The sequence below is a fragment of the Pogoniulus pusillus genome, chromosome 10, assembly GCF_015220805.1.
Source record: "Pogoniulus pusillus isolate bPogPus1 chromosome 10, bPogPus1.pri, whole genome shotgun sequence".
NCBI lineage: Eukaryota > Metazoa > Chordata > Aves > Piciformes > Lybiidae > Pogoniulus > Pogoniulus pusillus.
Window position 1 is genome coordinate 24,058,180 of NC_087273.1, and position 26,892 is coordinate 24,085,071.

The window sequence follows — 26,892 nt, forward strand, 5'->3', positions numbered from 1 at the left end:
TTTGCTCATATTTTACTTGCCTAATATTATGAAGAAATTTGTAATCTGGAAACTTTGAGTCATTCTCAATTTATAACTTTTCTATGTATATATTTAATAAATTATTTAATGATTTTTATATCGGCCTCATTACAATTCACTTCTAACCCAGATTCAAACCCCTCTTTAACACAGAGTGTGGGGTGAGAGTGGTAGGATGGGAGGGAAAAAAAAGACTTCTGGGACTCAACAGTAAAAGGAGCACTAAGAAATAAAACTGCAAAAAAGGACAAGCTGGAGCAAACCGATTAGATCCTGGTATCCTTAAGAAGCAGTGGTATTTAACACAGATGCATGGAAACATGAGAGACAGCACAATGTTCCATGTGTTCCAAGAGGAAATTCTTCAGTGTGCCTGTAACTGTAAATGTGCATGGATGCTCACAGGTACGTGGCAAAACCTCTCCTAGTATGAGAGGAAGCAGTCCACAATTGGGTATCTAGGGAATCTGGGCTTTCTTCTGAACTCCTATGGCTAGTATTACTCATTTAGAAAGTTTTACACAGCCCTGGCAAGAAGGCTCCTAGAGTAAGTTACAGGGAGAAGATGCTGCACCAGCACTGGAGGCTCCCGAGGTCCCTTCTCAGCTGCGTTATTTTACATCTTATGATATTGAAAAGCTGTGGTTCACTTCTACGTGAGATGTACCTTCTGATGGAAAAAATGGAAAACACATTTGCAAACAACAGAATTATGTCTTATTGCTTCTGGCACCAAGCTGTAGATGCTGACATTACAGCAGAGTGTAACAATGTATTGAAAAGGAAAATACACTGGTGCTCGGTCTACAAATCAGCAATGTACACAGCACCTCTCTAACAGAGCAGACTTCTCGAGCTCTGTTAGCAAAACTGCCCGTGCTGCTGCCCATTGTGTTACCAGGTTAGCCTAATGGCTCCAGGGGAAAAAAGCTGTAGAGGTAGCAGGTCACTTCTTGAAGAACAGCCAGCAGCAGGCGATGAGCAGGAAGGAGCATAGCATGGAACTGGAAGAGTGTGGGAGTAAAAGCATGGTCTCGTTGCACAGCCAAGAAGCACAGGTCTTGTCCAGCTACAGAGAGCGCTGAGTCTGCTGCCTTTCTTCACTTACGCCCTTAGGAGATGGCGATTGCTGTTGTTATGCACCAGTAAGTACTGTTCAAGCATATCTTCCTTAAGCATCTAATGACTTTTCTCAATTAGCTCTAAACCAGCCCCACCCCTAAATCAACATAATCTTTTAACTTCCGAAGCCATTACAAGCCTAATGAAGATGAGAATGCGAGTGTCACCTAGTTGCTTACCACATTTAATCCTATAAGAACTGAGGAAGTTTTTCTTACTCCCTAACAGATCACAGATACTGATAATCCATCATCAACTGCCATTCAGTCAAATTTTATATGCAGCTTTTCTTCTGCATTAACAGCACACAGAGCCACATTTTTGTTTTAAGCTGATATAATTTCCACAACTACAAAGTCAAAATATTTCATTTAATATCTCCGAAGTTACATTACTTACACAACTTCTCACCACCTTTCTTTCCAACAACAAAAGGTAACTGTCCTGTACACAAAGTCATTTATTTGGAAATGGAATGCACAAAACAATGACTTGAACAGAAATTCTCCCTCATTTTAAGAATGTTCTAATTTTATATTCTTTATGACTACTGTATAGGATATTATGAGGTCATTGTCATCAGAAATGCAAGACAGAAGACCAATAAACTCACGGTATGTAAAGGTGCAAGAGTGATTTTTCAACAGCTATATAGAAAAGGGTGATGAAATATTAGAAATACCTGAATATGGTATTCTGGACTTTCAGAAGCTGCTCAAGAAGAGCCAGTAACTTGATTGTTTTGAAATGGCACAAAAAGGGAATGTGCGATATGCATTACTCATATAAGGGGATTTTTTTTTCACACAACAGCAAAGAGCTTCTTCCAAGCAAATCCAAACCATTTAACAAATGCACCCTGATTTGCATAGACTTGTGCATGTTTAATGCTAAAAGTGCCAGTCCTCCTTAATCGCAATTAACAGTGTAAAGAAATCTTAACATGAGCATTAGTTAAATATTCACTTCTAGACTCTTCCATTGCCAGTAACAGGTAAGGAAGACTTCAGAATAAGAAACCAGAGTTTGTGACAAAAAAAGTTAGGCACATTTTTTGTATCTTTTTGGAACCCAAGTATTTATAGGTTCAAATTTCTTCAGTACCAAAATCCACTTCACAAGGTAGTTACAGGCTACAGGAATAGATCTGTGTCCTTTTCAAGGCTATTTCACTTTCAGTTAAATGACAAATCAAAGTTAAATAGCCTTGCACAAACAGCATGCAATTTCATAAAGACATTTAAGATGCATTAGCATTAACTTGGAAAGGTACTGACAAAAGCAAAACAACTGGAAAACACAATTCTGCTTTTTGGACTTTTATTTTTTAAAATTACATTTTATTTGCTGCTGAAAGCAATGCACTCTGAACTTCACTGACTAAGAAACCTGATTTTAAAAAAAATCTAGAGACATTGCTTCTACATACAGCTGTCAACTTTGAATTTTGCTATAATTAAACTCCAATTTTACTGACTTGAAAGCAACAGACGAAAACACTTTCCTTATTCATCTGTTCCCATGGACTATGGATTTCAGTTGTGTGGTGGGAAGATATCTATTCTTCACCAAGCTGAGCTTTTTGTTCTGTAGCCAGGTAGTTTGTTGAACCTGTGCTGTATTTGAGTAAAATCATTCCACTTGAATGATGTGTTTCATACTATAAATTAAGTATCAGGAGGGGAGAGGGGAAAGACCTTTGAAGCATGATAGAAATCACCTAATGTTGTGGTACGCCAGTGACCCATTAAGAATTTAAGATGTGTTAAGAGACTTTCCTAGCACATAACAATGGTTTGCATTATGAGTGTCTGCTATGCTGAGAAATTAAGAAGTTCTGTTGACAAGGCAGAAGGATTTATGTGAATTGGGACATATATCGACAGAAATTCTTAGTTTTCTCACGTTCATTCGGTTCAAGATGACCAAAACCTTTTGCCACGTGTGGGATAAAAATGTAGCAGAATTTGAATTTCAACAACTCCATCTGTCTCATCCTGTATTTCCAACATTTTTTTAAGCTCTGAACTTAAATGCACAATGTAGAACTTAGATCATGATTACTGAAATTTCCATTATATGGGTTATCAGAGGAGAATGATTACTAATTAGGGTATAATCTGACATTACATGTTTTATTTTAGACAGCTTCTAGTTTGGCAATAATGCTCGATTCTGCTCTAACACACTGGCTTGTTTTTTCACTTTTCGGAGTCTAGTGGCATGGGTATCCCACTTTCATCTGGTGAGTTGTCTTAAAAACAGATCTAGATATTAATTACAATGGTCAGGATATGCAAGTTTTCAGGGAAGAGAAGTTCAAATGCAGGAACTTTGTTTAATGACATCTGGCTGACTGTGGACTCTGTGAGGACAGAAGATGACCTTGAAACGGGAGGATATCAAAACTAGATTTTGGCAACAAAGAAGATGTGTTGTCCATGTAGTTCTGTCATAAGCTTTAAAAATACTCTTATTAAATAAGTTTGTCCTTCCTTAAAACCACATAATACAGGAAGCCAGTTAGGAGTCCAAGGATCAGAATCTTCTTCAGTTCTTATTCTCTAGGAGTTTTTTTTTTTTGGCTTTTCTTCATAAGATTCTCCATACTCATTCACTCTGCTCTTATCCACAGGATAAAGCCTGGAACAAAAAAAACCCACTAAACATTAGTTACAGTATTGTCTCCTACTTAGAGGAATTAAGCAGCTCTGTGCTACTTAGCACTGAAAGTGAAATTCTTTCTCATTCTATTCTCTACTCCCATTTGTGGCAAAAATATAGAACAGCTTTATAGATCAGTTACAGACACATCAGGTTTTCCCACAGTAAGACTTAAACAGTTGTCTCATAAAAGGGCCCACTTGAGACATGTTGGCTCCTCTAAAGCTTGGCTGGAGTACTTCTCAAGCAATTTAGGATATCTCTCAAATTTAAAACCAGTGTCCAGCCTCTATTAGAAGTTGTTGAGTTCTTAGCACTTCGAAAAACTGTGTTGGAAGGGGACTCACTTTACTACAGTTAAGAGCAAACATATAAACCAAAAAGCAAAGCCCACATTTAGAACTAATGTTAAAGCTACACATCCATATGTTTGGTAAAGTGTGAACTTGGCTTGTAAGTTTGCTCCATGCATAAATATTACTTGGAACAAGAATACACTTTCTGTAGCTTCACTTCTGAACAATATTTCAACAACGACTGCCTACAGCCTTCTCCTCACTGGATTTTAGGTACTTGAAGAATCTGAAACTTGCCAGATACTCATGTTAGCAGAGAACCCAACAACCTCTGTTTAGGAGTTAGAGAAAAGCAGAGCAGCCTTTGCCACTGCCTTGCAGAGCAACTTGGAAAGCAAGTCTCAAGATACTGGGCCTATGTGTCTCAGGTTTGGGGTTTTTTTTTGGGAACTCCCAGATGTGAAACTACTGGCTGTTTTGGAAAGGGAGAAGGAGTAACTCCCAAATTCTGTCAGTACTGAGAAAAGGAATTTCTTGACCATTTTCTTAACCATGCTAAAAAGACCCACGGATATTATCAGTTATGGGAAAGTGCTTTTGCTCCTCTTATTTGTACTGAGGCCTGTTTTATGGGATCCCCTGCTCACATTCCTGCTACTAGCTATGTGCACAACTACCATTGCCCAGACCACACTATTACTAGGGTATCAAAATTCTGCTTGAAGAACTATTTCATAATTATCACCACTGGAGTGCAACCATCTACAATGCCGTAAAAGCTCTGCTGACTATTAAAGAAAGGCTTACCATCTTTGGTAAAGATACACCAGGAACACAACATCATCTCTGAAGCATGCCAGCCTGTGAGATGTTGGCATTGTGATGATAAAGGCAAATATATCATCAATAAAGGTGTTGAATGCCTACAAATGAAAGTATATTTTAGTTAGCTGTAAATAAAGGAAGTCATACATCATAAAAAGCTACAGGAAACAAGCTTCCTAGAAGTCTATTTTTCAGTAGGAACACAGACAACTTCTATATTTACAACAATACCTCAGCTGAAAAACTAATGAAGGCTTTAAAGTGCTTTCTTTTAATGAAGACTATATTGTGTACTACAGACCACACTATTGTAAGTTACAAGTAAAAGGAAGTAGGACTACTTCAGCTAAGTGAGAGTATTGTCAGATGAGGGGAAAAATCATGGATTTGACTTCAGTGATACCTTTGGAAGAAACTGGAAGTAAACTTTTATTCATTTGTGACTCCAGTGATCTAACACTTACAAAATATCATTTCACTTTTGTTCTCTGGGGGAATCTGAAATTTCTGTAAAGAGCTGATAATTTACTACTACTAAGAATATTAACTTGACAGTTTCAGAGAAATTTTAAAATATTTCCAATAGCCTCCTGGAAGTAATCACCCATTTCTCATTCAACACAGTTTTCTACACCCATCTCTTATTCAAGACAATTTTTTACACCATTTCCACTCAACTTTGCATACCACAGGTTCTGCTTTTGTTTTCTAGGCATCTACTGGGAAATCAACACAAACAGGCTTCAAGTATGCAAAGGCAGCAATATTTTGTCAGAGAAGGTAATGCAAGTAAACAGGAGGACAGCTCCTGAGTCTGGCTTCCACCTACAGAGAGGACTAGAAATCCACTTTCACAGTGTACCGGCTCTAATACTCATATAGTACAATAAGCTTACTAAAACCAGTAGGAAACAAATCCAGCAAAGAATATTCAGCGTTGAGTTAAAAAATGTAGTCAGCAATATGTCTGCACACTAATCCATACCATAAGGGAAAGAATGATGTATTCTCTAAGTACAGAAGGACTCACTCTTCAAAGTGAACCAATGTTTCTATCATGGAACAAAGCATGAGCAGAAGATGTGGGTGTTAGTCAGGAAAGAGTTCCGATTAGTTAAACTAGGAAAGCTTTCTGACAAGTCAAAACAAATCCATTCATGCAAAGTGATCTAAGAATATGAACAACGCTGCTCAAGCCTGTACAAAGAAGGTTTGTCATAGAACCAAATAAAACTTGGCAAGTTGGAAAAGGCAGCCTTTCCAAGTCAACACCCAAGTAAGTGATCCTACAATGATGAAAGGAAGAAAAAGCTAAGTGCTCCTTCCTTCAGGCACTTAGGCAGTCCTCATAAGCTACTGATAATGAATGAATCACGGCAACCCATCTAAAAGCTAGTTTTCTTTTGAGATAACCTCACTTGAAAGTATTCCTCATAAAAACATAAAGGGCATAAAGACAAAAGAAACTGGAAAGCTGGAATAATCTTAATTTTTGAACAAGGCCTTCCAAAACAGGCAAGAGTTCAGCCTAAAGAAGCTCCTTCCCAACTTTTCTAGAACAACAACTGCATACCAGAGCTCAGATTGTTCTATTGACTCTTTAAAATACAGAAGAGAACAAGAAAGTTTAAATATCCACTAGGGAAAGTAAATTATCCCTTCCAGAGTGCAGTAAGTTAAACATAATTGAAAACATCATATACTTCTTTCTACATACTCACAAGCCCGTGTTAACATGCCAGAGGCTACCCACAAGAACCATAAATGCTCTGTAGGAAAAGGCTATTCAGTAAGAGATTTTAACTGCTTTAGAGTTTACCAATTGAACACTCCCTTTGCTATGTAACTGTCATCTCTGCTCACTTACTGTATTTTTTCTTCAGTGAAATGGTGAAATTACTTCATTAAATATACCTTTTACTCCCCTCATTTAAGAAACATGCTGATTGGTTTGAGTCAGGAACACTGGTTTACTTTTATTTTTGATTGTACTTCCCTACTGAGCACAGTTTAGTTGCTATTCTGCTACCAGTTGTATTTCAGTCAGTTGTCTTAGATGCCAAATTGCTTAAAAATATTAAGGCAGTAGAAAGTTGGGCTACTGCTGCACAAATACAGAAATGAGAGAACTATGAAAGGCACTTGAAATTTTAAGATTTTAGTTTTTATCCCAGATCGTCTGTTCAGAATTGTACACTGTCTTCAGCAGTTTTTAACACTTTCTCTTAAAAGCACTGATATTCTGAAGAACAAAGAAAGAAGAAATAAAAGCATCTGTCTGAATACTATACAATCCACCTAGATACACAAGTGGGTGCTTGTGGGTATGCAGGTATTAAAAGGGTAAGTTGATTTAATTTTGAAATAAACTCACCTTCCTCTCCTCTAAAATCTGGTGTTAAGTGTGGCTACACAATTGTGTTATTTCCTACAAGGGCAGTCTAGGCAGTGGGCACACTACAGTGCAGCCCCCTCTTTGACCATTTAACAAGCCACCACACATTCGTCCCTGTGCTACCCAGAAGTTCAGAATTACCATCCCATCTCAGAACGGTGTGCATGTTACTGCAGTTGCTTGTAGCTCCTGGAATCTGCCAAAATAAGGTCTCTTAGTGGACCTGTCTGTTTCCTGATAAATACCCTGTCTTAATATAATCTCTCTCTTCCTAGAACAATGCACTGAGACTGATTAGTTTATTTGCAAGACCAACATTTAGACCTACAGGAGCCTGTTGAAAAAGCAGTACTGTCATCAAAACTAGGATGCAAGTATTTGCATTATATTGAGGTAATTGTAAAACAGAAAAGTTTTTGTTTTTTTTTTGGACAGCTGAAAACAAATTTAATTCTTAATCAAACAACAACAACAAGCAGCAGCACTCTCAGTTGTAAGCTGTTTCTTACAGCAAGTACTTTCCAAAATGACTGCAACAGTCTTACTTACTTTGTATGTGAAAGCCTTCCATGGTAAGTGTGCAACAGATTTCATCTAGGAATAAGAATATCAATTTGTAATAACGTCTGGAGGAAAGACTAGAAAAGCAGTCTTTGACCAGTTTTTAATCTTACCTTGTAGTTTACAAACAGTTGGGGCAGCATGAACAGGAATCCAAATGCATACACTCCTGAAGATAAAATACGGAAAACTTGCAGACAAGTGCATATCACATAATTATGCTGTCACAATTAAAGTTTACACTCATTTTCCTAAAGGAAGAGAATGCATCTAATCCTTTTGTTCACTTTGGGTTCATTGTTCTCCCATTCTCAAGTAACAAGATAATTTTGGAGTCTGCAGTCACATCACTGTTCTGTATTGCACTAGCCTGGCTGATAGAAGTTAATTTTCTACTTCGAGTCTTGGCTTCCATTTGAAGAAATATTAATAGAAAAAAAAATAAAAGGGACTCACCATTAACAAAACTGTTAATCAACCAGGAGTACCAGCTGTAAACAAAGACAGACAGTTATTTTTCATCTCAGCCAAAAATACATACCTGTAATGCAGCCTCTACAAGACTGTAGGCTGACTACTCCAAGAAATGGCTACAGTGTGAATTACTTTACCCAAGAACTAAATACCTCACATCTTCCTTTGATTAGGAAGGGCTCCTGAGAAGGTAGTTTGCTTTAAGCAAAGGATGCTGACTGGTCCATACAAGAAGTTTGCAGCATTTTATCACCTGTTTTTATATTTTTAATACCCTTTTGGATCCAAACTGACATCAGGTGACATGGCACGCTGAACCCCAACTGTACTAAAGCTTGCAAAGATAACACTGTGTTCTAGAGACATTTAATACGGCACTGTTAGGACTTAGGAAATTTTAAACGACAAATACTGCTCCATGCAAACCACTAGAGTAGGCATTTAAATAAACATAAGTAATCTACATTTCCTCCTCTTTACAACTGCTGCCAGATGTTCAATGCAGTAAAATCTGCATTGGTCAAATGCAGTAAAACCTGACAGTGGTCAAGGACCGTACTTCTGCTTGCAGTATTAAGAATGGCTGATAACTGCGATGCCCGGGTTGCATAATTCAAAATTAAATGCGCACTGCTGTCTTCGTGACATGGTAACACCAACATTACTGCTACACAAGCACTTGACACAAGCATCTAAAAAATGCATTGGAAACTTCCTGCAAGATTAAAGAACAAGCCACTCTGAAGATTACATGTTCTGTCACGTTTCCTCACTGATTTAATAATGATAAAAGTTCTGTCATGTGAATCGTTTTCACTTAAGCTACAGCCTGTGGAATACCTAGCATATATTTTGCAGTACTGATTGAATGCAGTAATTTGTGAGAAAACTATTTTTTAAATACTGCACATTTGCCAGCTCCTTACTTAGACAGGAATCTTCTGAAAAAAACAACTGTTTCTAATAGCCCAGAAATCGCCCCAGTTTCTAGTACAAGTGCCACAGCTCCTGTAAGCAACCACAGTATTCTTTCTGATGTTACTTTAAGCTACTGCTTGCTCTCCCTCCAATCCAGGCTATCACTGTGCTTGATTTTGCAGACTTTTTCTGCAGCAGTCTCAAGGCTGCTATTTGCTTGCATCTCTCCAACACAAAATGAAGTAGCTGTATTACTTTGAGTGAAAGCAACCAAGGTTTCACCTTTTCATGAAATACTGAGTCTTCAGTTCTTGCTCAAGTATCAAAATATTGCTGTAAGTCCACGGCTTTAGAGGAATAGAGAGAGCCCTTTCTTAAAAATGCTTCTGCTTGCTCATCATCCTAGCTATTGTATTTAGGAACAGAGGAACCTCAGAGGACAGTTTTCATTTCTCTCTGTTATTAGGACAGGTTCAACCACTGAATTTCTTGTTTATTTTGTCATCAGGTCTCTATGCATCAATGGCAGTTTTCTTCCTCCTCTTCTGACTGACAGTTTAATCATATATGCAAGCTATTGAATACAGTAATACCAGGATACTTGTGAAATAAAACAGCCTGTAGCTTACAAGATGTTTAAAAAAAAACAGCTATTTTTCAGTTTCAAATCTTATAGAATGTGAAATTTTCTAGTTCCTAACTTATGAATCAAACAAGGTAACTAATTTTCATAACTCATTATCTCTAATAAATGTACACAGAAAAAAAAAGTGTTTCATTCTGTATAAGATCATTTATGAATTTTAAGTACCTTTTGTATTTGACATTCAACAAGGAATAACCTGCACCTCCAATACACAGTGGATAGAGCAAATATGACAAATATTTCATAGCCTAATAGACAAGAAAAAAAGTTTGTTAGTTCACATTTTATATTCAGTAATCTTTTCATGGCATTAATTAAATGACAGCCACATATTTTTTCCCTGAAAATATTCTCACATTTCTCAATATCATCTATTATTTCCAGTAATGTTTCTCATTCTAGGGAAGAAGGTGAAAACTCCAATGCCCAGCTCAGGGAATGAAGTACCTCAGAGAACTGCCAAGAGGCAGCACAGAGTCTAAGAGTAGCTCTCTACTTTAAACGCCAGTTTTGCCATCTCAACTCCTTTCAGAAATCAGCATATGAACATTCCTCCAATATAAATAACAAATACAAACATCCATTTTCAAAATTTATGAATGACAACCCTTTAGGATATTTCTCCTCAGGTAAGTAATTTACAATTCTGCTTCTCAGAGAAATGTTTCAACCACTTGCAGCTAATAAAACAACTCTTCCACTGTTTCTTTTCAGAAATTATTCAGAATAAACCTCCCCTATCTGATGATCTACTTTACAACTATGAGACTACTGGAAGCACACTTGTAGCAATAAAAAAGTGCCAACAAAGCAGGCTACACATACAGACTTCACAAAACAGAAGTCACAGGATTTCCTCTTACCTGGGTATCATACTCTTCAGTTTTCTTTTCAGAGTCATTGTATGTACCATACTGCAATAGATATAAAATGTATAATCATATCAGAACTATGGGGAAAAGCACTTGCTGTTTGATTCTGTAAACAGAGATTTAAACTGCAAGCTGAACTGCTTAGACACTTTCCACTAGACCAGGCTGCTCAAAGACCCATGGCCTTGAACACTTCCAGGGAAGGGGAATCCAAAACTTCCTTGGGCAACCTGTTCCAGTATTTCACCACCCTTACTAAAATAGCTTCTTCTACAGAAGTCTAAGGAATTATTAGGTTTGAAAATGCTTGTGCAGCTTTTGGATTAAGCCATCCATAAGAAGGTGCACATAGGCTACTTTGGTAGTTAAAAAAAAATCTTCATGTAACTAAAAGCCAAGTTGCACAGTAACTGAGAAATAGATGGGACAGTTCAATAGTGTAATATTAACAGGCCAATGTCTACTATACCTGAATTTTGGGTCTCAAGCCTTGCCACTTGATTTTCATTTTCAAAGCTTTCTTCACTTTCCAGAGCTGTGATTAGCAAAAAAAAACCCAACAACAAAGTGCATACAGAAGATTATCGAAAGGAATGTCTTATGCAGGACTCAGACAATCAAAATTAAGATTGCAGATTATACATTTTAAGCACCCATTGCATAAAGTAGCAACAGCCTGACTGCAGTGCACTGCCTCCATCTATATATGACAAACCAGATGTCATATATCACCAAACAAGTGCAACGTTGGGAGCCTGCACTACTAAGTCTCCATATCAAATGATGCACTTTAAGGGAAAAAAGTAGGAAGTAATCCTTCTAGGATATCTGGACTGCAGTACTTAGGTGGAGTTAGCAGCTCTCAGCACCAGCATGCACCACAGGTCAGGCACTTAGAGAATTCTCTAAGTAACCACCTGATGAGCAAGTTTTTAAATGCCTTTAAGGTCAGCTGGGTTCTGCAAGATGAAGGTGCCTTAGAACTCCTAACAGTGATTAAATGGGCACCTACATGGTCATTATATTTGGGCTACATACTGTACAGCTGTGAAAACCCAACCCTAAGGTAACCAAAGCTTACTCATGTACAGTTAGAGGGATTCAACAAGTTACACAATGCAGGAAGCTGTCCAGGAGAGTTATGCACCATGAAGCTTCTGGTAGACAAGATTTTTTTAACTTTAGATACACCAACATTTTCCTCTTTACTGTCATCTTCAATCCAAGCAAGAAAATTGCAGAAGCAAAGTCACTATTAGTACTGCATGAGAAACAGGTGTTGAGAACAAGATGTGAAAAAGCTCTTCCCAGCAAAATCCTTCAAGATGTGTAGTCTATATGTGTTAGCACCTTGCTATCTCACTGTCACTTGAGAGAAGAAATACATTACTCAACAGAACTGGCAGAAAAGTTCTCAATTTAAGTGTTCTTACATGACCCTTTCAACCCAGTTCCCCCACCCTGTAATCCAAAAGTAACATATAGGAAAAGAAGGTGCATAATGAAGACCTGTAAGAGCCCAAGAGTCACAAAAACTAGACATCTCAGAGAGATCAATTTAACAGATCTTTAGGCAGCTCGAGGAATCTCAGACAGGCACAAACACCAAATGAGATGTGAACCTGATTGACTTTAGGTCAGTAGCAACCAAGAAACCAATCTTCATTATAAATGAGCAATGAAAAATCTTAACAGTTTTAATTGCACTTAATCCCTGTAACATAGGTGATCATTTACCAAATGCATCCTACCAATATACAGGCCTGATCTGGTTTCCACTACAACTTCTCAAAAAAAAAAGTGATTTAGAGACTAGGGCTATTTCTTCTTCCCCACCGTGAACAAATGCATCACTTCATTTGATCTTATTAATTTTTAAATATTTTAACACTTCTGAATTTCTGCAGTCTTAAATCCTTAAAATTTATTTTTATTTCGAGGATCAAAAAAAGGATATAATCTACAACAGAAGCCTCATAATTACAGGGATTAATATCTGACCCAAAAACATAGTTAATATAAGAATAAACTGCTATTTATAGGAACAAAACCACTGAAAAATCTGATACAAAAGACTTAACACAGAGAAATATAACAGGCTAAAAAAATCTTGACTTACTGAAGAATGTTAGTCAATGAAATGGTACTATTTAGATCATTGCTGTTTACAGCTTTCACAAGAGATCAGTCTGTTTTACACAAGAAGCTGAAATCTCTCTTCAACTTGGCTTTCAACAGTTTCATCAGTAACTAAAAATTCTGAATTGCTTTGTTTCCATAGAGATTATCTGCAACCATAACAGATGTGTAGTCAAAAATTCCTTGTGACTCCTGAACTTTTTTATATATTGAGAAATAAATAGAACTGCAAGTAATGCTGAGTAGAGACCTGCCTTTCCCATCATAGCTTACTTTGTACTTTACCTCACGTAAAGCAGACTTCTAAGCAGTACTTGCAGCCCACTGAACAGACTGAATCTTCTGGAAAAATGAACGCAGCCAGCAGTCTCCTCCTCCTTTCCCAAGCACCATAGTCATGGCCTGGGAGAAAGCTGCCCACTTGGAGCACTGACAGCACACAGCCTGCTCTTTGACAAACATTTCTGTGAAGGCTTGTTGACATGGTTATACATGCCTGGTCAGGGGTGATGCCTGTCAGATAGGAAGTAACCTCAGCTCAGTTCTGCCCAGTTGGCCCATCTCAGAAAAAAAATTATACTTCCAGTTTAGTTACTTGATAAAAGGACACAGTCTCCACTACAGCTGAAAGCCAATTAAACAATGCTACATTATTTTTCTAGCAACTGGTTTTGCATTCTTTTTAAACTATGGATGTTGCTGCAAATGCTGCTCTTTCCTTCTAGTGCTTAAGAACTTACCTCAATCACTGCACCAATGCCTGCTGGTATCAGTACCAATAAACTTGTTTGTTCATCCAAAAGGAAAAGAAATATTACCACAGTACTAAAGCACCGCCAAAGTACTAGATAAAAAAAAAAGAAAATTAAAGTCTTATTAATATTTCAATGAAGTTTGTGATGAGGGAAGACTGTTGGCCTATTTTCTCTAATTCTGTCTCACATCAACCTTGAAATATCAAGTAGTCCTTGAAAAGGCTAGTGATCTATAGAACTCCAAGTGAGTAAGGAACAAACATTTAATAAAAATACTATCACAAAAGTTGAAAGGAAATCTGAATATTTAATGAGGACTTTTGTACTCCAGCTATTCGGCAGTGTTTCAATACCATAATGAATCACAGAATGCATGGGGTTGGAAGTGACCTCTAAAGATTACCTAAGTCCAAGCCCTCTGCAGTGAGCAGGACCACCCACAGCTAGATCAGGTTGCTCATGAGCCCCATCAAGCCTGACTTCGATGTCTCCAGAGATGTCTTCCACCACCTCCCTGGGGAACTTGTCCCAGTGTTCCACCACCCTCATAGTAAAGAACTTCTTCACAATGTCAAGAACTAGTGAGTGTCACAGTGGCGGCCTCATGGAGACTCAATGCAAGTTATTTAATTTTGATAATTTTGTTTATATTTTTAGAGTTTTCAGATTTTGCAGAATGTTGGATGCTGTTAAGTGTCTACCAATTAATGCTTAGTTTTGACTATCCCTCCCCTAAGGGTCTGAAAGAGGGAAGAGCTACAACATTCAGACATCAACAATTACACTTCCAGAGCAACTGCCTGTCTCACTTTTCCCTCAAGACAAGGAGGAGATACAGGTGTAAAGGAGACTAAAACTTGCTGAAGAGAGGATGGAGCCATTAATTACTGGAGACTGAAGACTGATAGTTTAGTAGTAAGGTTAGAAAACCCTTTGTCACTCTTTTTCTCTTTGACCTTACTCACTTTTATACTAGCAGTTAACACTTAATTCTGAAATTCTATGAACCACTCTGAATTTTTACCAACTTTTTGATGCCCTATGCCAAGGGCAGCTTGTATGCCTAGCAAAAACAAAAGCAGCCTGATAAAGACAATAAACAGATTCTCTGATAAAATGTGTTGCTGTTCATCCTAATTTAAATTTCTACTTTGTTTCCTGTTATGGATAGTCTTCACATTTCAATCAGCCCATAAATACAACAGAATTAGGGATAGTCTTGGAGGTCAAATGAGTCCAGGTTTATTGCTTCTGTTTATAATCAGAATGGAAAAGTCTGCCATAAAAACAGGCATGAATGTCAGCACAATAAAGAAGGCTGCAGTGTGTTAAACCTCAGATGCCCAGGGCTGGATACTACCTTTGTCTCTAGGAAGGTCTGACAAGATGTTAGACTACTACGTTTCTCTCATCTATCCTACATTCAACTCATCTTTCACATGCTCTTCTCCCACCCCCAAGAGCCTCTACTGCTCCTGTTTACATGAAAGCTCAAATCAAACAGCAGCATTACACCACAGTGTTTACCCCCTCATGTATTCTGAAATCTGCAGCTATCTACACAGAACACACGGGACTTGCAGGACAACATTACACACAACAGCATACTCTCTCCGCCCAGGATTTTTTCTATTCCTTATTGTTTTCTCAAAGTATTTTTCTATTCTTTCAGCAACAGAAATATGGTACTGACTTAATTTTAAACTAACTTGAATTAAACTAACTCAGCTGCACAACAGTTCAAGTGACAGTAGTGTATAAAAGCAAGTGAGACATGAGCATGATGGGAACTTAATTCAGCAGAGAGGAGACAGTCCAGGAGATTTCTAGAGTGCATCGAGGACAGCCTCATGACCCAGCTGTTAAGTGAGCCTAGTAGGGGTCAAGCTCAGCTTGATCTGCTGTTCTCCAACAGAGAAGGGCTGGTGGGAGATGTGACAGTGGGAGGCTGCCTGGGGAGTAGTGATCAATAGATAGTGGAGTTTTCAATATGCAGGGAGATAGGGAGGCACTACAACAAAACCCACACCTTGGACTTCTGGAGGGCAAACTTCAATTTGCTTAAGAAACTCATTTGCAAAGTCCCCTGGGCAGCAGTCCTTAAGAACAAGGGGGTCCAGGATAGTTGGACCTACTTTAAACAGGAGCTCTTGAAGGCACAGGAACTGGCAGTTCCCATGTGCCGAAAGATGAGCTGGCGGGGAAGGCGACCAGCCTGGATGAGTAAACAGCTCCTGAAGGAATTGGGGGAAAAAAAGAGGGTGTATCACCTTTGGAAGGAGGGGAAGGCTTCTCCTGACGTGTTTAAGGATGTAGCCAGATAATGCAGGAGAAAAATTAGAGAGGCTAAGGCCCAGCTAGAACTTAGGCTGGCCACTTCTGTGAAAGATAACAAAAAGCACTTTTATAAATTTATCAATGCTAAAAAGAAGGGCAAGAAGAGCCTCCACTCCTTACTGGACCAGGAGGGAAACATTATAACTATGACGGGGAAAAGGCTGAGGTCCTGAATGCCTCCTTCACCTCAGTTTTCAACAGTAAGGAGGGAGGAGTTCAGGGCAAGTGACCTCTTGAACTGGGGGATGGGGTCAGGGAGCAGTGTGTTGCCCTGGAAATTCATGAGGAATTAGTTCAGGACCTGCTGAGCCACCTGGACACCCACAGGTCCATGGGACCAGATGGGATCCATCCTAGGGTGCTGAGAGCTGGCAGCTGAGCTGGCCAAGCCGCTCTCCATCATTTTCCATCAGTCCTGGCTCACCGGAGAGGTCCCAGGAGACTGGAAACTGCCAACGTGGTCCCCATCCACAAGAAGGGTTGGATGGAGAAACCCAGGAACTACTGGCTAAGCTGTCAGCCCGTGGCTTGGATGGCAACACTCTGTGCTGGGTTAGGAACTGGCTGGAGGGCTAGACCCAGAGAGTGGTGGTGAATGGTGCCACATCCAGCTGGCGGCCAGTCACTAGTGGTGTCCCTCAGGGGTCAGTGCTGGGCCCCATCCTCTTTAACATCTTCATAGATGATCTGGATGAGGGCATCGAGTCAGTCATCAGCTAGTTTGCAGGTGACACTAAGCTGGGGGCAGATGTGACTGGGTTGGAGGGCAGAAGGGCTCTGCAGCGGGACCTTGACCACCTGGACAGATGGGCAGAGTCCAATAGGATGGGGTTCAATAGCTCCAAGTGCAGGGTGCTGCACTTTGGCCACAACAACCCCATGCAGAGATACAGGCTGGGGTCGGAGTGGCTGGAGAGCAGCCAGACAGAAAGGGATCTAGGGGTGCTGATTGATACCCACCTGAACATGAGCCAGCAGTGTGCCCAGGTGGCCAAGAGAGCCAGTGGCATCCTGGCCTGCATCAGGAATGGTGTGGTCAGCAGGAGCAGGGAGGTCATTCTGCCCCTGTACTCTGCACTGGTTAGACCACACCTTGAGTACTGTGTTCAGTTCTAGGCCCCCCAGTTTAGGAAGGACATTGAGATGCTTGAGCGTGTCCAGAGAAGGGTGACGAGGCTGGTGAGAGGCCTTGAGCACAAGCCCTATGAGGAGAGGCTGAGGGAGCTGGGATTGTTTAGCCTGGAGAAGACGAGGCTCAGGAGTGACCTTATTGCTGTCTACAACTACCTGAGGGGTGGTTGTGGCCAGGAGGAGGTTGCTCTCTTCTCTCAGGTGGCCAGCACCAGAACGAGAGGACACAGCCTCAGGCTGCGCTAGGGGAAATTTAGGCTGGAGGTGAGGAGAAAGTTCTTCACTGAGAGAGTCATTGGACACTGGAATGGGCTGCCTGGGGAGGTGGTGGAGTCACCGTCCCTGGAGCTGTTCAAGGCAAGATTGGACGTGGCACTTGGTGCCATGGTCTAGCCTTGAGCTCTGTGGTAAAGGGTTGGACTTGATGACCTGTGAGGTCTCTTCCAACCCTGATGATACTGTGATACTGTGAAGTTAGAACCAGCCTGTTAGCTTTTTTCTCTTTATACACAAAAGCATCTCATTTTGTCACCTTGGTGAACACTCTAAGTGTAACTTAAAGACTGAAAACACACAGTATGTATTACGTGCACACATACAACACTTCACTTTCTGGCCCATACCTGCTTTTGTAGACATCCCAATCATGCTCCTCTTTTTCTTCCAAAAGCTGATGTCATTTTTGAACGCAAGAAAATCAAAGAGAAGCTGAAAACACCAAAGAACACACTCAATTTCTTGAAAAGTGCACTAAATAGACTACCAGCTCAACTGTTAAAAACACATTTAAGACAGAATTCAAGCAAAAACTGACTTAGCTTCAGAAATGTAATTTTTTAAAAAAGAGCTAAATAATAAAAGCAAAAAAAAAAAGTTTTGGAAGCCAAAATTCTAACATCAGTGCAAACTGATTTTCAAACACTACTAGTAACACAATGCCGCACAACGCAGTGCTCTGTAAAGATGAAATACAGGGCAATATATGGTAGAAGATGAAGTATAATGACCCTGAGGAACTGCTCACCTCCTTTACAGACTAGGGCAAGTCACACTAAATTATTGTCAAAGTGCTCTGTACTGGATTGACAATCAATTCAGGCTTGGATAGTACAAAAATCCAATACAGCAAACTTCATCACTAAGAAGCTGACATAAACTTTAAGGACATTTTAGCATTAAATTAGGTTGTAGTGATTTTTTTTTTAAACTCTACTTCTTTCCTTCCGTATATTTTTCAGTATTTCCTTCACTGTCCTAGCACCATGCATGCAAGAAATTCCTGAGTCAGAGAATTTTAATGCAGCTTTATTTGGTGGTTGTTTTTTTGTTGTTGTTTTTGTTCTAGTTTTTTCAGTTGGGCAAATGATGCATGCAAGAACAAAGGTATTGGAAGAGCTAATCCTAGGCTACAGGCAACTTGAACAGAATGGAAAAGATAAATGTACATGGCTGAGAAGTCTCAATGCCTTCCAACCAAATTAATGATATGCAATATAAGTATAAAGAAATATAACATGCCCAACAAGTTCTCATCTCTCCCAGAATTAGTATTGAGTGTAATTGTAGTTGACAAAAATGTTCACAGTAGAACAAGTCTAGAAATCCTGTTAATTAAAATAAAGATTTATATTTAAACCAAGACCTACACAATGCAAAGAGAGAGACAAAACAACAAATTACCATTACTAGAACCCTAAAGATCTTCACTTTACAACAATGAATTCTGAAGCAATTTAAATGTCTCCAAGTACTCTAAGTCAGAGACTCAAATCCCACAACTGGTGGGCCAACTATGACCCTGCAGTAAACCTTGTGACAACCCATCAAAATCTGAACTAATGTTGACAGACTTATTAGTTCTAGGGGACTTGGTTCAACGACAAAAATGTGATAATAAGTCTAAATATTTCAGTCAAGACTGTTATTTTCTACCTAGGTATCTCCATTTTCCCTACTACTTGAGGTTTTTATATTAACTCTGTATTGGAAATATATCTGACTTGCACCAGAAAACACTTTGCTCTACTGAAATTATTATTTCCATAAACAATTCTTAATAACAAGATGATAATAATTTCCTTCTCCCTTTTTATTTTATTTTCATATACTGTAATTGCTAAAAACCAAATTTTCTCAACTTACATGGAATGCTGCGACAAAGAATGTCAATGCCAGAAAGTACAGGTTAGTATCAACAAAAATTCCTTTTACTTCATCTGCATCCTTTTCTGAAAAACCTATGAGAAAAAACATACAATTATTCAAGTACCACAAGAAACTTAGTTGTTATCATGCTAGAGTCCAGTAGGAAACAAATCTTCTGTCACTTGCATATAATTTGTGCTAAGCAATCATAAATTCAAAACATGATGGCAACTTTACTGGTAAAACCCAAGCCTGCATCTATTTTGGTGAATTATTTGCCTTGCTTTAAATTACAAGCAGACTGATGTGCCTTCAACGTGCTGCTTAACTACAATCTAAGCTAACAGTCCACAGATAAATGGCAAAACACAGGAAGTCATTCTGCCCTGAGTGGAGAGAAAAATAATTATTCAACACTGACCTCTGAACTTTGATCTGGGAAGTTGTGAGAGGACTGACAGAGCTCAGCTGCCAGCTGAGTTAAAACCAGGGCTTGGATACATAAAAGTGAGCCTCACATTAAAAAGCAAAAAATGAGAATAGGACCTTACTGTAAAGGAGAAAGGTCATCAAGAAACAAGGCCACATATGCGATAGTACAGACCTCAGAATATGGATTAGGCAGTGACTCTCTTGATGGTACTTGCAGAGTACATTTAGGAGCTTCTCTTTGATCAATGGGAAAAGGCAAAGCACCTTCCAGAAAGTACAATCTGTAAGTTCATTACTATTTTCTATGGTCTTTTCAAATCTCCTAAAGAATCAATGTTGCTACCTTGTGGACATGAAGGAACAACCATTAATTTAGAAAAAGTTAGAGCCTGTCTGTAATAAATAACTTCTCTGGCCTGAGAAAGTGTGCCTTCCAGAAGATGTACCATCCCTTTCAACTTTTTCAGCCACTGTTAAGATGCTTTCTCCATGAAGCAGAAAGTTCTGTTGACTGAAACCTAACGTTAGAAAACATACAATTCTACATTTATAGCAATGATATTATAACACAGGTGAGTTCAGTACCAAATTACTTTGTCTTATCAGCTGTACTACAACACAGCAAGAATGAGAACTTACCCATTTGCAAATGATTTTGGAGTTCTGTTACTGGTTTAGGTGACCTTTTCTTAAGTTACTCCAAGTCCAAGATTATAAACCTTATGTTTGACTGTCTACATACTTACAGAGATACAGTTAGAGGAAGTAATCAAGATGACAGGTCTTGATACACCCTTTCATCACAAGACAATTAAGACACAGAACATGAAAAATTGAATGCTGCTATTCATAGAAGGCTCACAAAAATTATGGAGAAGTGATAGTGATGAAATGTCCCACACAAACTGAGTGTTTAGTTGGACACTTTCAAGACAGTTATTCTCAGCATTTTAAAAATGCTCAATCCACCTCTGTATTCTTCTTTCCTACCAAATGGCAACATTTTATTTCCATATTTACTTTTGGGTAAAACATCTGAAGATTAGACCTTTTCACCATCAAGAAGGAGAAGGAGCACTGAAGTGTTATCTATATATTTTTAAGAAAAATATCATGGTTCAATATTACTTTTTGGCCTGCTGTCATTAAAGATAAAAATACATACCAAATTGTTGTAAGGAATACACAGCATCCTGCATGTGGATCCAGAACCGGAGTTTTCCAAGAGATATTTTGTCATAAGACACTGTAAGAGGAAGCTCTGTTGTTGAACGATTTATAACCTGTAGAGACATAGTTGTTTTTAATAGCAAAAAATGTGCAACAATTATTTTTTTTAATATTGATTCCATCACACTATGATTTAATCATAAAAATTCAAAAAGTCAGCTTGTTTCTTGAAGGGGAATACAATCTTTTGGAAGGAAATAAGATTTCTATACTATGCTTGAAGTCTTTGAGGATTTTTTCTAAGAAATACTAAGCTAGCAGTTTGTTTTATTCCAATTTTTACAGCAATCTCTCTGTTACTGTACACAAATGCCTCTGACATGCTTACATTAAGTTCCTTCTACAGGTATTGGCTCAAGTGGCTCAAGTGGCTCAAGCTCAAGCTTAAGGTATTTCTCTGTTTGGACAGTTCTCTGAATATATATACTGGGATTACCTACAGCAGAAGATTTGAAAAACAAAACAAAACCCAAACCAAACAAAAAAAACCCACAAAAACCCAAACAAACCCAAACCAACCAACCCAACCCACAAAAATAACAAAAAAGGATAACAGAACAGAAAAAATCCTGTTCCAAAGCCACACTCAATACTAAACTGAAGGTGGATTGTAGAGAACATGGTTACAATTCATACCAAAACAAGAGGTGGGGACCTGCTTGGACTTGTAAAAACATGACAGACTAAAGCTAAGCAAGCTACCCTGCCTGAAAAATTTGGAGTATGGGGTGTCATAGAAATATTCTTCCTGCCTCAAGAGAAATGATTTTCACTTAATCCTAAAGTATCACCTACACTTTAGCTATGATAATAATTATCTGGGATGCCTTTAAGCTGGGGACAAAAATACCAAACAAGTCTTACATTGCCTCAGCTCTTTCTGCATGATACCTGATTATCTCTCAAACAGGTTTAAAACAGCAACAAAAACCTGTCCTCACAGATGCCAGAATTCTCTGCAGCTACCGAGGTACAAGCTCAGGCCATACGTTTTGAACTTGCAAAGACAGCACTACAGATGGGCAGGCACTCTGAGTTGCAACAGTTCAAGGTGTTTTACTCCCAGCTCCTCATTACTACCCAATCATAATTCCCATCTCAGAACTGCTGCTCTACACTGTGTCCATTCTATAGTAATTGGTCAGATGACACCTATTTGAGATAAACAGGATTTTGATCCTTAAGGTACAGAGCATGGTTTTAGCCCAGCTCCTCCCTGTCAGTCAGGTGTAAACTGGGGATTATGTTCTCTCTTTCCTCCAGTGAGTACAACCAACTGTCCATCAGTCTCCTCACCTTCCCAAGACCCTAAAAAGCCTTCCAGATAGTGGCAGAATAAGCATGCATATGAAGGAGAGAAAGGGAAGCTGAGAAATTTTATAAATACAGCAGGGAGAAAGCCTGAGAAACTAGAATGGTGCCAGGAGTCTCTGAGCTGTCTTGAAGGTGAGAAGGAAAAAAGGGTGAAAACTTATGCAGTTAGGTCTGATGGTGGAGAAGGCTGGTGAGATTCTACAGCTATATTACTTTTGGTAAACATCTTCTAGGCTTCTTCCCTTTTTAAAAGAATGCCTGGAACCCATTAATTCTCATTCCAATTTCTTAGTCTATCAAAGACAGCACCAACATTTCTGGGAGAAAAGGAACAGAAATTTTATCTGTGCAAGAGAGACAGGAAAAATAATTCACAAACATATGGGTATGTAACACGCAGCAAGCACACACTACATAGACAAAGCACTATTAAGGAGTTAGGTGTAGCTTAAGGCTAAAATTGGATTGCAATAGGAGATGCAGAATTCTTCAACACTAAAAGCAAATTAAATGAAGACATGGAGATTAGAAGAATAAACTCCTTCTCAATGAATAAAGTCCACAAGTGCTGCCTCACAAAGCAGTTGAGCGTGACAGTTGTTAACCCTTTGAAAATAACTAAATTACCAAACCTCTGCAATGCAACCTACTCTTGTAGTACACCACCGGAACATCACATACTACTTCTAGCACTCCAACAGAGCCAAAAAGTTCAGCTCTATGAATTCTAGATTTTTCTTCTTTTAAATCCTGCTTAATCCCCAAACCCCCAATATTGTCAGGAACTTTTAACCACATAAGGAAAATATAACTTCTAGACTACAGTACTTACCACAAAAGATTTATACATAGTTCAGAATCTACACAACTTAGCACAAGCTCCTTGACTTCAGGTAAGGCACACCAAACAGCATCTGATGCTCCTATTTACATTCATATGCCAACTTGGCTCCGCAAAAACTGTACCACCCCCCCCCCCCCCCAAATTCTTCACTTAACCTTGTTATCTCACCATATGCATATTATCAGACAACTCTTTCTGCAGGGTTTGAGAGCAGTTTGGCAGGCTAACATTGAGAAGTCATGTAAACCAGTGCTGAAGGTGACGTTGGCTAGTTTTGAGGGAGCAGTCTTTGCAGCACTTCTTTAATGACTTTAAGGCAGCAAGTTACAAAAACTCAACACTTTAATGTATGCAATGCTAATTTGTAAACCACATATATGACTTGACCAGTTAGAAGCTCATTATGAATATACTGAACTGAATGAGCTGAAGAACTTAAAGCAAAGGACAATGACCACTACATCATAAAAGTGCATCTAAAGAAGCATTGAACAAAACTACACACTACCAAGAATTGTAACACATGCTCTTGAGTTTAATTTGCTGAACAAGCTTCAGGTGGGGGCAATGAGTTCTTTAAGGCTCTACAAGTGCTTTGGAACATAATTCTCTGTCTGAGATAAACTTAATGAATTAGAAGGTCAACTTAGAAGGTTTACAGAAAGTTTACATTGACCAAGACTTCCATTTAGAATATACTGAATCCAGATATACTGATTTAAAAGTTCTGAGACATTCCACAAGGCTTTTGCTCTCAGATGCTCTGGCTGTTAATTTCCAGTTAGTGCAACTGAAAAGAACTGCTAAGACAAATACAGTTTAGATGCAAGGGACTGCCATATGTCACTTGTAGTAAAGGAACTGCATGATTTCCTACAAGAGGACAGTTGGGCAAAACCTGAATACAGAAAATTCTTTTTAAATGTACACCCTCCCCCTTAAAAAAACAACAACTGGACATTAGCAAGCAACTTGCTTTGAGCGTGGGTGCTGGACTAGCAACCTCCAGAAATATCATCCAACCTCATTCTTCTGTCATTCAATTATTTAGTTTTCAAGTCCTGAATTGGTTAAGTACACAAAATAATTTTATGTACTGCAACATCCAAGCTTTCAGGTGCTGAAGTTACTCTAACAAGACAGGGAGCACCACCAGAAAATGTAACCACAAGTGATTTTTTTTGAGATAACAGCTACTGACTTCTGAGAGTAGTCCCAGAATCAGCTGCATTTGATGCTCATTTCCTTAGAAGATATCAGAAGTCATTCTAGGATTCTGATGCAACCTCTGCAGCTTAGGGAGTCAAATTGCTCATTAGACTGTCAACACAACCATTGGTGCTGCAGTGATGTCCTCATGTCCACTCAAAAGGTAGAAGCAACAGAATGCAAATACTTTTTGGTGGAATAGAAGAGAATTCTGGTAGATACTTCTGTCAGACTGGAGTCTCAAACCCCAGATCCAGCTTCTGTAGTTACCACAGCTGACACATTTAGACAGCCACTGTCACAATCCTTTTATGAATTTATATTTTCTTCATCAGAGTAAACAGCTTATGACAGAATCTTAATTAAAACAACATTGACAATTACTGTTAAAATGTAATTAAAGGTATTCTATTACTCACCATCAAATCTTTCACTCTGTTGCTTAGCTGATCAATAAATAATATTGGAAGGTAATGCACTGTCTTCCCCAACTGAACCCTAGGATGTTTAAACATGGATTTTATGACTGAAAGAAAACTATTTCATTCAAATCAGCACTCATTTATCACTTCCAGGTCTACTCATGTAAACTAATTCCCACTATCTTTTCAGGCACATTTTCTGTTAACACATAGTAAGAAAGCAATCGCCAGCCCAGAGCATTTAATTGAGAAATGTCTATATAAAAAGTAAGCATATCAAATTTCTCCTTTTATTTTGCTTTTCTTAGTTTCCCCATAGAAAGACAGAATAAACAATAATTAAAAAAAAAGACAATTGAAATCGATTATGATGCTGCTGAAACTGTTGCATGACCAAGGATAGAGGAAATAAAAGGTTTACTGAGAAACATGCTGGATTTTTCTGCTATATAGTTGTATCCTTTGTCTCAAGTATCCCTAACTGCAGCAATGCAAGGTCTCCATGGGGGGGTCCCAATGACATCTATCAGGCCAGCAACTGCACATGCTCCAGATAGCATGGAACTGGAGACACACACGGGAAGACTAGATACTACTGCAGAGAGTGCACAAGGAGCAGAAACCATCTCTGTCTTTTCAACAGAAACTCAGGTTGCTCTACAACCTCAACAGCCTACATGAAACCAATATAAACTTCCCAGCCTTTCAGCCCTCTGCCAAGTTGATCACTGGGAAGTTATTTAGCAAATTATGACCTACAAACAATTGCTTTGTCAGTACCCTTGAAAAGTAGTTGGTCTAAAGTGCCAAGAAACACATTCTTTAGGTTCATCATTAGAAAAGCAGTTATTCACACGATTATGTCCTCAGTCAAGTCTACAGAACTAGCAAAAGGGTGTTTCTTAAAGCCTGAAAGTTGAATTTCAGTTGTTGAGAAAAGAAAGAAGTCTCTATGCATGCTAAGAAAGGCTGTATATTAAATATACAATACGCAACAGTAGCATAGAAAACAGACTAAATAGAAGCACAGAAATGCAGACTGTGTTAGATTTAGATAGAGGTAGCAGCAGCGGAATTGCAGCAGGCTATGTCATATCCAAACTATTTCCTGTACAATGCAATGCCAAAACAGCACTGATGCATATCTAAACACCAACAGCAAAATTATCCTCATTCATCAACTCCAGTCCAATACCTTCTTGTTAAAGGCCTATCTTATGAATTACTAAATTTGTCTGTTCTGGCTCGGAAGCTATCCCAGAACCACATGGTCTGCTGATTAAGCAACTGCTTCTGGATTTAATGGGATACTTGTAGAGAAAGGCATCAATATACAGCAGCATGAGCCAAAAGGACACTAATATGGTTAACACAGTAAATTCTTTTAGCAACCTATGAATAAAAGCTACTGTCTGCATTTAGTGGTCTAACAACATATCCTTGCCTTTTTAGTATTTCCTTGAGAAAATGACACAATGCAGGAATGCACATTGTCAAAGAAAAGCAAGGTCAATCATAAAGGGAGGCAAAACGTGTTGCAGATCACCTATGCCTCTTCAGCACTTGCAGATAATTATTTGCAGCTGAGGGACAACTGAAAAGGTCAAGGAATAATAATTGCTTTAAAGGCCAGAAGTATGACTTGAGAACAAGAGAGTATGAAGTCTGTTACAGCATTTTACTTGTGTCTTTGTAATTCTGCTTTATCTTACTGTAGAAATGCCATACAAAAAACCATCCCAAATTCTGAGATACTCAGGAATAAGGTTTCCTAGTACATAATATCTTACCACTTGTCACCACTGAAACATAAAGTATCTATTTTTTTAAGTGCCAGTTTAAACACAAAATACTGAAGGAGGCAAGGGAGGATTTTTGAATAAATATGCAGTATGTTTATAACAGCAAATCTAGCAGAATTAAGTTGTCAACTTACATCTTCATATAACGGTGAACATCAGCGGGGAGGGATGATCCATCAAATACAAAATCTTCTACCATGACATTTAAGGTTAATCTTGACCTCCAGTGAGAGACAGGCTCATCTAGAGCATTGATCTGTTTTTCTGCTTCAATTTGCTTTAAAAATACAGTAAACATACACACTGCTATATAACACAGAACTTTGAATAGGTTAATA

The 26,892-nt window shown here is 38.7% G+C and overlaps 1 protein-coding gene across 1 annotated transcript in view; it reads right to left on the reverse strand.

Moving 5' to 3' along the window:
• Window positions 1–1,461: 1,461 nt before the first annotated feature.
• The window catches only part of CLPTM1L (CLPTM1 like), a 30,249-nt gene continuing 4,818 nt past the window's right edge, over window positions 1,462–26,892 (reverse strand). The window contains exons 4-17 of the mRNA XM_064150050.1: window positions 26,689–26,831; window positions 24,750–24,828; window positions 20,899–21,016; window positions 19,299–19,393; window positions 17,780–17,864; window positions 13,674–13,777; window positions 11,264–11,329; window positions 10,786–10,836; window positions 10,088–10,170; window positions 8,341–8,375; window positions 7,998–8,053; window positions 7,873–7,917; window positions 4,911–5,026; window positions 1,462–3,786 (exon numbers count right to left, since the gene is read on the reverse strand). Of these exons, the coding sequence (XP_064006120.1) occupies window positions 3,708–3,786; window positions 4,911–5,026; window positions 7,873–7,917; window positions 7,998–8,053; window positions 8,341–8,375; window positions 10,088–10,170; window positions 10,786–10,836; window positions 11,264–11,329; window positions 13,674–13,777; window positions 17,780–17,864; window positions 19,299–19,393; window positions 20,899–21,016; window positions 24,750–24,828; window positions 26,689–26,831 (1,155 nt within the window). The 3' untranslated portion in view covers window positions 1,462–3,707. The remainder of the gene's footprint in view (window positions 3,787–4,910; window positions 5,027–7,872; window positions 7,918–7,997; window positions 8,054–8,340; window positions 8,376–10,087; window positions 10,171–10,785; window positions 10,837–11,263; window positions 11,330–13,673; window positions 13,778–17,779; window positions 17,865–19,298; window positions 19,394–20,898; window positions 21,017–24,749; window positions 24,829–26,688; window positions 26,832–26,892) is intronic.